This window comes from Sinocyclocheilus anshuiensis, unplaced genomic scaffold (assembly GCF_001515605.1).
Source record: "Sinocyclocheilus anshuiensis isolate Anshui unplaced genomic scaffold, SAMN03320099.WGS_v1.1 scaffold160, whole genome shotgun sequence".
Lineage (NCBI taxonomy): Eukaryota > Metazoa > Chordata > Actinopteri > Cypriniformes > Cyprinidae > Sinocyclocheilus > Sinocyclocheilus anshuiensis.
The window spans coordinates 280,340-290,333 of record NW_015554119.1 but is presented as its reverse complement, the minus strand read 5'-3'; the positions used below and the strand labels follow the sequence as shown (position 1 = coordinate 290,333).

At 39.2% G+C, this 9,994-nt stretch overlaps 1 protein-coding gene across 7 annotated transcripts in view; it reads right to left on the bottom strand.

Moving 5' to 3' along the window:
• LOC107669979 (ubiquitin-associated protein 2-like) overlaps positions 1 to 9,994 on the bottom strand; it is a 40,757-nt gene that overhangs the window by 21,483 nt on the left and 9,280 nt on the right. For 5 of the 7 annotated variants that reach the window (XM_016462411.1, XM_016462414.1, XM_016462416.1 and 2 more), the window contains exons 7-13: positions 9,240 to 9,285; positions 3,488 to 3,532; positions 3,066 to 3,172; positions 2,867 to 2,926; positions 2,739 to 2,791; positions 2,576 to 2,661; positions 82 to 262 (exon numbers count right to left, since the gene is read on the bottom strand). In XM_016462411.1, the coding sequence (XP_016317897.1) occupies positions 82 to 262; positions 2,576 to 2,661; positions 2,739 to 2,791; positions 2,867 to 2,926; positions 3,066 to 3,172; positions 3,488 to 3,532; positions 9,240 to 9,285 (578 nt within the window). The remainder of the gene's footprint in view (positions 1 to 81; positions 263 to 2,575; positions 2,662 to 2,738; positions 2,792 to 2,866; positions 2,927 to 3,065; positions 3,173 to 3,487; positions 3,533 to 9,239; positions 9,286 to 9,994) is intronic. The other 2 variants (XM_016462415.1, XM_016462418.1) reach the window with 1 other exon arrangement.

The window sequence follows — 9,994 nt, the reverse complement described above, 5'->3', positions numbered from 1 at the left end:
CCCCCCCCCCCAAATAATACAATTGGCCCTTAAAAACAGCTATGACAAGACCTGTATGACTTCATTTAACATCTTGCTCACCATGCTGTGCTGGCTGTAAGGAGCACTGGAGGAGGACTGGGACAGTGATGCTGTCTGCTTTGAGTTGCTGAACACAAGAGACTGAGACAGAGATGGTGGCTGTGGGCCTTCAAGTGAAGCAGGCTCTGCCTCTGAGGAAGAGGAAGGAGGTGTCTTCCCCAGCAACACAGCCAGATCAATCCTGAACATCAAACAAGCTTATGTCCATAACGTTCTCATATGCCACGACAGCAGCACATGTATAAATATTTAGAATTGGGTTGTGAAAATCTAGACACCACAGTATTATTGAAATTGCATTCCTTCTAAATAAAATTATAGCCTGCATTCAAAATGTAGACTTTCGATAGTAGTGACCAATCAAATATTTGGGGTTAGTAGGAATTTATTTATTTATTTTTTTAAATCCTTATTCCGCTAGGATGCATTTTGTTACAAAATAATAAAGAATAAATAAAGTGTCACAGTTTCCACAATAATATTAAGCAGCATAACGGTTCAACAAAACAGAAATGTTTCTTGAGCAAATCAGCATATTAGAAAGACTTCGGAAAGACCATGTGACACTGAGGACTGGAGCAATGGCTTCTGAAAATTCAGCTTTGCCACATCATGAATAAATTACATTTCAAATTATATTTAAATATTAAATACAGTTAAACATTTTTTTATTAATTTAATATAAATGTTTTTTACTGTATTTTTGTTCAAAAATGCAGCCTTCATTACAATAAGAAAAAAACAACCCCAAACTTCTGAATGGTATGACAGGCCAAAAATAATTATATGGAAAGCGAATTTCTCAGATGCTCTGAAATAGACACTGGCTTACCTCTGTCCAGCTGTAATGGTGACATTCTCCTGTGGAATGGGCATGGACGCCACACTGGAGGCAGTAAATATCTTGGTCTCTGACAACTAAACCGAGAACCAGAGTTAGATTTGCTCATACTAAAAACCTGCTTTACAGTTTAAGACTCTGTTCAAATACTCACATCCTCATTCCAGTCCTCCATGCCCCACTCTTCTGTGGCAGTTCTCCAAGCACCTGTTATACAGATATTTAGCTCACAATGACAACAGGTGAACAAATCCTTAGCAAAACAGCCAATGCAAGACTCACCAGGGGCCGAGTCAAACTTTCGAGGATAGTTTGTTCCCTCTCCACCTGTAAACTCAAGCCCTGTGGAAACAGATTCATGTCAGAACATCCACCCTTACATATGCGTTTTAAATGGACTGTGTACTTCAGCCAGAAGAAAGGCCAACACTGACAGGAACTGAAGGAAGGGTTTACAAGAGACACTTATGGCATCACTCACTGTTTCCATCCTCGGGTTCCAGGTTGCCCGTGTTACTCCAAGTGCTGCCGCTTGTGTAGCTCTCTTCTGTTTGGGCTGGCTCAGTGTAGTCCGCTGGGTTAAATGTACTAAAAACAAATGAAAATTTAGTTTGAGCAAACACAGTGAATGAGGGAGGCAAGAAATAATGTAAGCGACCATCAGTAACAATGTGCAAAAATCACTCCAACAGTTCCACTAAAAACACTCCTATGTCGTGCTAATTGCAATTATACCAAAGACGCAAATGTGCTTTCCAATCACTCTCAAACCCGGAAAACAAACCGGTGGAAACTAAACACATATGAAGCTCAAACTGATGCATTCTTCAATAACTAATCGCTATAAACCCTTTTGATCCTACACAAACAAAACCAACACGCTCATAAATGTATTTAACTCACCTCTCATCTCCTGACAAATCATATCTGGGGCTCTTATCAATCTGGCTTTAGGGAGAAACAACAGGGAGAATTACAAGCAACTCAACACAGGCAGAAAGACGGGGGTGCATGGTGTGAACAAAGATGTGCTTGAGTGCGTGCGCGAGACAGAGAGAGAGCGATGGCAACCATCATGCTCACGTCCATTACTGGTCAAACCACCACACCTGCTCTACAGGTATAAAATAAAAAGACAATGCTTTAGAAGGAAACAGCTAAGCTAGTGGTGTGACTTGCCAACTCAAACGATGCTAAACTGGTACTCTGCCAGTTCGGAGGCCAAGAATTGAAAACCAAACATGCAAAATCCAAAAGCACACTTCAAACCAAACAAGCGAAAGGGGCCAGTAAGAAGCCTGACTGCAAGTCAAAGAAAAGTGACCAAACGGCCTTGACAGAAACAGAAAACCGGTCCAGGGTCGTAACATGACTAGATTCTAGATTAGGGCTGGGCGATATGTCAAAAATATATTTTCGATAATAGCCTTATAAAATATTGCGATATCCGATAACAGTCTACCCAAGCCCCACCTCCACCACGCCCTGCCCCCACCGAGACAACATTGCCGACATGCACCGTAAACACACACCATGTTCAGTTTGGTCTTAATTATAGCCACCATTAAAGTTTGGCTTTACTTTTCTTAGTTTGTGCTTAAACTAACAGAAAACATTAGTTTCTCAGATGCTCTGAAATAGACACTGGCTTACCTCTGTCCAGCTGTAATGGTGACATTCTCCTGTGGAATGGGCATGGACGCCACACTGGAGGCAGTAAATATCTTGGTCTCTGACAACTAAACCGAGAACCAGAGTTAGATTTGCTCATACTAAAAACCTGCTTTACAGTTTAAGACTCTGTTCAAATACTCACATCCTCATTCCAGTCCTCCATGCCCCACTCTTCTGTGGCAGTTCTCCAAGCACCTGTTATACAGATATTTAGCTCACAATGACAACAGGTGAACAAATCCTTAGCAAAACAGCCAATGCAAGACTCACCAGGGGCCGAGTCAAACTTTCGAGGATAGTTTGTTCCCTCTCCACCTGTAAACTCAAGCCCTGTGGAAACAGATTCATGTCAGAACATCCACCCTTACATATGCGTTTTAAATGGACTGTGTACTTCAGCCAGAAGAAAGGCCAACACTGACGGGAACTGAAGGAAGGGTTTACAAGAGACACTTATGGCATCACTCACTGTTTCCATCCTCGGGTTCCAGGTTGCCCGTGTTACTCCAAGTGCTGCCGCTTGTGTAGCTCTCTTCTGTTTGGGCTGGCTCAGTGTAGTCCGCTGGGTTAAATGTACTAAAAACAAATGAAAATTTAGTTTGAGCAAACACAGTGAATGAGGGAGGCAAGAAATAATGTAAGCGACCATCAGTAACAATGTGCAAAAATCACTCCAACAGTTCCACTAAAAACACTCCTATGTCGTGCTAATTGCAATTATACCAAAGACGCAAATGTGCTTTCCAATCACTCTCAAACCCGGAAAACAAACCGGTGGAAACTAAACACATATGAAGCTCAAACTGATGCATTCTTCAATAACTAATCGCTATAAACCCTTTTGATCCTACACAAACAAAACCAACACGCTCATAAATGTATTTAACTCACCTCTCATCTCCTGACAAATCATATCTGGGGCTCTTATCAATCTGGCTTTAGGGAGAAACAACAGGGAGAATTACAAGCAACTCAACACAGGCAGAAAGACGGGGGTGCATGGTGTGAACAAAGATGTGCTTGAGTGCGTGCGCGAGACAGAGAGAGAGCGATGGCAACCATCATGCTCACGTCCATTACTGGTCAAACCACCACACCTGCTCTACAGGTATAAAATAAAAAGACAATGCTTTAGAAGGAAACAGCTAAGCTAGTGGTGTGACTTGCCAACTCAAACGATGCTAAACTGGTACTCTGCCAGTTCGGAGGCCAAGAATTGAAAACCAAACATGCAAAATCCAAAAGCACACTTCAAACCAAACAAGCGAAAGGGGCCAGTAAGAAGCCTGACTGCAAGTCAAAGAAAAGTGACCAAACGGCCTTGACAGAAACAGAAAACCGGTCCAGGGTCGTAACATGACTAGATTCTAGATTAGGGCTGGGCGATATGTCAAAAATATATTTTCGATAATAGCCTTATAAAATATTGCGATATCCGATAACAGTCTACCCAAGCCCCACCTCCACCACGCCCTGCCCCCACCGAGACAACATTGCCGACATGCACCGTAAACACACACCATGTTCAGTTTGGTCTTAATTATAGCCACCATTAAAGTTTGGCTTTACTTTTCTTAGTTTGTGCTTAAACTAACAGAAAACATTAGCTTTGCTGTCATGTTGGTGTTGCTAATAATTTCCACTCTGTTCTTATCAAATTTGTGTTTGAAATGAATTTCGTTTTGTGAGGAGAACTGTTTTTCTTCATTCTTCAATTTTAAGTTCATCATGGTGAAGTTGGACATTCTGGCGGTGATTGTAAGAATGATGAATGCATGTTGATGTCATATAGTAATGTCTTGAATAAAATATGCCTATTTTCCGATGTATCTCTTTATTTTTGGCATTATCGCCTGTGCAGACACATTTCATGATGGTAAGTTTAATTTCGTTGATTATAACAATTGTAGCGTTGTTTTTAAACTTGTAGTCAAACTATAAAGTAGGCTATTTGATATTGATCATGTATGACTAAAATCATGCAGGGATTAAAAACGAATTCCGAGCAAAAACGTTAAGGTTTCTAGTTCGGAGGTCTCTTTTGGCCCGTTTTTTAACTAAATAATTGTTTTAGTTATTTAGAAGCAGGGGTAAATTAAATTTCATTTTTGTATTTTAATTTTTATGATTTTCATTTTATTAAATCAAAATATAACACCCACAATATAATATTCAGTGTTGGGCTGCCGAAACTCCGAACGCACATGTTGAGGAGCGAGCTGAGCCTAGTAGCCTAATGTCTTAATCCGTTTGCAACAAAACTTTACAGCAGGGCTCTGAACCGGTTCAACGAACGAAAACTGGAAACGAATGAAATTGACAGGAACAGAACCAGAAACAAAACCAAATTTTATAGTTTCAAACAGAATCGAACATTTGAAATGGCCATTTGCCGTCAACCAATCGCGAAGTCCAGTAGTACGGCCTATGCAAATGTGACGATGATGCATCCAACGAGTGAAATGCCCGCTCAGCTGTGAACTCATCATGGTTAAGTCGCAATGGCAATGCCGGCGTTAAGAGTTTATCCGAGGATAGTGTAAGGAGGATTCAACAGATCACACGCACCTGCAGCGCTTCTGTGAACGGAGAAAACAGAATCAAACTATAGGCTTACATAAAAAGGAATAAAGGCATATACACAAAATATTACACTTAAATCATTGACAGATTAACAAAACGAAAGAAAAAAAATGTGCCAAGTTACTGTTCATTGTGACGCATTCCAAAGTTCTCAGAAAGGAAAATGAGACAGCATAAAGTAGTTCTTTATTTTGCAAAAGCTTTATGGTTTTATTTTGCAAAAGCTTGACAGTTTTGAATAATGTCTTGCTTCTATCTGTATAACCAACCAGCGTTGGTATGACCATCGCGCCGGCGCCTCACGCACAACATATTTTTTGCGACATTTCAGCTTGTTCATTATCAAAATAAAATACAGTTATAGACACAAATAAAGTTACACTGCTCCGTTGTACAAAATTGGTTGCGTTCAGCGTGAACAGCGCCTCACTGTGCTGTTATAGCCGATGTAAAGGATGATGTTTTATGTCAATGAAAGTACAAAGCCTAGCCTATAATAAATAATATTTTAGCATCCAGATACATTGCAAATATGGAAACATTTGGATTCGTGCCGAATGAGAGGTAGGCATGCCTACTAGCATTTTAACCTGCATTATTTCTGAATGTAATAGGTCTAATAAAATGCGACGTGAGCCTATACGCAACTTATGTTTTTTTACCACTCTCAAAACACAATCTTATACAAGTAGCGTTTTTTGAACAATGCAGCAAATATTTTTAAATATCTTAAAAATACTTTTATGTCTTTAAAGTGTTGATAGATTTTTTTCTTTTGTTTCGTAGCATACATTTGGCCAAAATCTAGAAAAGATTATGCTGTAATGGCTGTGACTAAGCGCAGCGGGTTATAGGCTAACGTTACCAGATCTCTTCCTGTTTTTTTTTTTTTTCCTTTTTCTCTTTGAGTAAAGAAAACGCTGCATTTTATTATTATTGGCAAAGAAAATTGTTTTAAAAAAAATAACATTATTAACCGGCATTTCTTCTACCCAAACCGGTTTCGGAACGGTAATACAGAGGAACGGCGGAACGGAAAGGTTAAAATATCGATTTTGCTCTGAGTGAACGATTGAAATTTTTCTTCGTTTTCAAGCCCTGCTTTATAGTTTTGTTGCAAATGAATTAAGAATTGATAGTGCTATATCTCGGCTTAAACATAATTATACTGTATACATAAATTTAAAAATCTGTAAAAAAAAAATAAAATAGGGCACTATATGCGCTGTATGAATAGTGAAGGAATTTGCGTATTTTAATTATAACTGTCATGTTTGTGGTTTTTCATCATTAAACAGTCCTTTTAAATAAATATTCAGAAACACATGCAGTGCTACTATGTATTTTTTCTGTTTAACTTTTATTAAACTGCAAATCAAAACAGAATTGGCCTATACCTTAAATAAGGATAAATTATATTGGAACGCATCTCCAAATTAATCGCACACAGATGCACGTTGCCATTACAGTAGTCAGCGCCGAACAACATGCAGGCAAATAAAATATAAACTGAGGTTACAAAAGTGATTCAGTCAAAGTCAGTGAGGGATTTTCTTTTCTTTTGTTCTTTGATTAACATCAATGACTGGCGGCAGCGGCTGCTGTCAATGCACGGATCCAATACACCCTTGTTTTCTTTCTTTCTCAACTCTTTACGTTCACTTAAGACAAAACCGATTGTATTTATGGGATATTTTGATATAATTCGGTGTGTATTTGTCCATTCGAATGTGTAAGAATGCGAGAAAGAGAGCTCAGTCCAGTGTTCGCGTAGCCTATGTAAGAGGTGGCTTTTGTGCATGCGCTTTGTGTGTGCGCTGCACAGAAAACAGCACGCGAGTGCAGAAATTAGTTCTATTTCGTCTTCTTGCAGTTGATTCTTTTGAAATCGCAATAAATGTGCATACAGGAATCAAGCAGCAGAATCAAAATGTAATTTTATAACAAGTAATTCAATTCCTGACCTTACGCATCTGATCTGATTTCCAAAATTGGAATAGCTTTTCGATTCCCAACCCTCCTACTAAATTATTTCATTCTTGCATGCAAAAAGACCTGTATGGTGACTATGGGGCTATGTAAAATATTTTTTACAACTTACTAGGTTCATCATTTGTCATTTTTTTCTGATAATGTCAATAATCGTCTGTTACCTAACTGTTGACAACATCGCGATACTTACGAGACATCGTCGATATACAATAATAACGTCATGTCGCCCAGCCCTATTCTAGACTACTGAATATTGAAGTAAAAAGCTAAACTAGACGCTTACAATGACATTGAAACTCCTCTAATATTTCTAAACAAAAGTATGAAAGAAACATTTTTATGCTTGTAATGCCACTTCAAAAATATTAAAATGCATCTTGGTTACTGTTAGGGGCAAGCAACAAATCTATGCAGAAAATCTACACCTTCATTTTTAAAAGTATTAAATCTTACAAAAATTAAAATAAAAAATAAATGAACAAAACAAATAAATAAAATTAAATCCAATCTCTTGAATTGCAATGCACTTCTCCATACCTGAGGTAATTCACTGAATATAAACGCTTCTCATTTCATATTAACAATGGAAGTGAAGGTGCAGATATAAAGCTTAAGAGCTTCATTTCCATATCATACTGCTTTAACAAGCTTGTTCTTTTTCTTTCCAAATATGAAGTGGAGGGCAACAGACATTCCCTGCATTATGACATGGCATTTTGATAACAGCAATAGAAATTACTTCGATTTCTAGAGGTTTACCTATCTACCTGTATTTCTACTGCCCACCCCATCAATTTAGTGAACTCTGTCATCAACAAGCCCAGGGCTCGACATTAAGGACTGCCCGATGGCCGGGGCCCAGCGTGAAAGATGTTCAGGACAGTTGACGAATTTGTCACTAGCCCAATTGGGACACTGCTGCGTCGTCATGAAGATTTATAATTTGCACTTGTTTTTAAGCCTTGCCAATTTAAAAATTCTAGCGATTTTAAAACATTCAAGCAAGACGCGAAAGACAACTCAATTCAGTATTCGTGCACTGCGTTCTGTGTGTACAGTGCACACAGAGAAACACGTCTTGAATGGACAAATACATAAGTATGACAAAATACCCATCTTGGCGAGTAACTTTGTAGCTTTTACAGTGGAGTATAGATGGACCGGTGGACTGACCGTTTTTGGTTTTATTTCAACAGATCTCAAGAGAGGTAAGAGGCAAGAGATGCTGAAGACGGATGCAAAGAGGAGAAAATACGGTAGCAGGCAGAGCAAGATCACAGTTCACGAGTTGGGGGTCTCTGTGGGGAACTGACTGTCTTCAGAAAAGTTCACATTGCGTTTTCATTTAACCTCTGTATAATGCATTTAAAGTAGTGTTAATTACAGCTGCACTGCTTTGTTTACAGCTGTAACCATGGAAACGCTGTATTACTGCTGTTCCATAAGCGCCACCTGCTGTCAGAGAGTGAATTTGCCGTCTGCGGTTTTTCCTAAAGCATCTTTCATTTGTATCTTTGTTCTATATATTCAGTTGTGCTATTGCATGTAATTTATTAATTTGTTCTTATTTATTGGAATAAAATATAATGTGGGTCAAAATGATAATGATAACAGCAACTATTTTATTTTTTTTGGCAGGGCCAGTGAAAATTTTGTCAGGGCAAGTAAAAATTTGAACCACTGGTCCAACCGGGCCAGTAGAAAAAAATCCTTAGAGTTGAGCCCTGAAGCCTAAAAAGGCATAGCATGAAAAAGCAGCAAATAAACCCCCAATAACTCTTACTTACCTGGTTAAACCACTGCATGGAAAACATGTTCAATTCTTTACGGTTTACAGGATATAAATGCGCATAGAGTCTCAAGATAAGCACACCAGCAGGCCTTAAACCCAGCAGGCTGGACTCAACAGAACAGCTTCCCCAAAATTTGCGTCATATCTTCAACCATTTTTGAAGCAGAGGATTTAGAATTTTTGCTAGCTGGACACCATTAGCATTTCCTAGAATCTGCCAATCTGGGAGATCATGCAAAAACAGTAAGGATCTTAAATGGAAGAACACAAGCTTACCCCATGCCCTGAGCTGAAAACCTCCCACCTCGCCTTCCAGCTCCACCTGCAGGAAAGAAAGATGAAGTCAAACCAAAACCACTAACCATTTTCATTCTAGTTAACCATTGCCAACAGTGGTACTTACTAGGGGTGTAACAGCTCTGTTTAAAATTTAAAAAAAAACACAATCGAACTGTACTCTTCTCCACCCATGGTTTGGCACGCATTTGGCACGGTTCAACTTAAATCTGACAAGGCATCTGTAATATGGTTTGTTAAAAATAACACGTAAAACAGACAGAGTTCGCCTATTGTGTTTCTGTCGATGGATACACATTCTGGTTTTCCAACACATTTCAACAACAGCGATGAACAAAAAAAAAACCTTGTACAAACCAGTCACTCTTTGTAAACTTTGTTCAATGCGAGTGCCGTATGCTGGAATATGACGTCATTTATGCCGTCATAACCCGGGTGTTGATAGTGCACGTGCACAGGTGAGACCTGAACAGCACACACTGCTATCCGTTTAAACTAAACTCATCAAGCCATGCCAGTTTAAACATTCAAGAGCCAGAAGACGCGAATGAGAAATCGCACGGGCAGTGAGGAGATTTGTGTGTGCTCAGAGAGCGCACAAATATTGAGTCTTGTGTTTGATTGGACAAATTCACACAAAAATAATAGCATGCCCGTCTTGGTCAGTATCCTAGCAGACATAGTCGGTTGTACGTACAGTGTCAGTGTACTGGATCCGTGTATAGCAGGGCTGT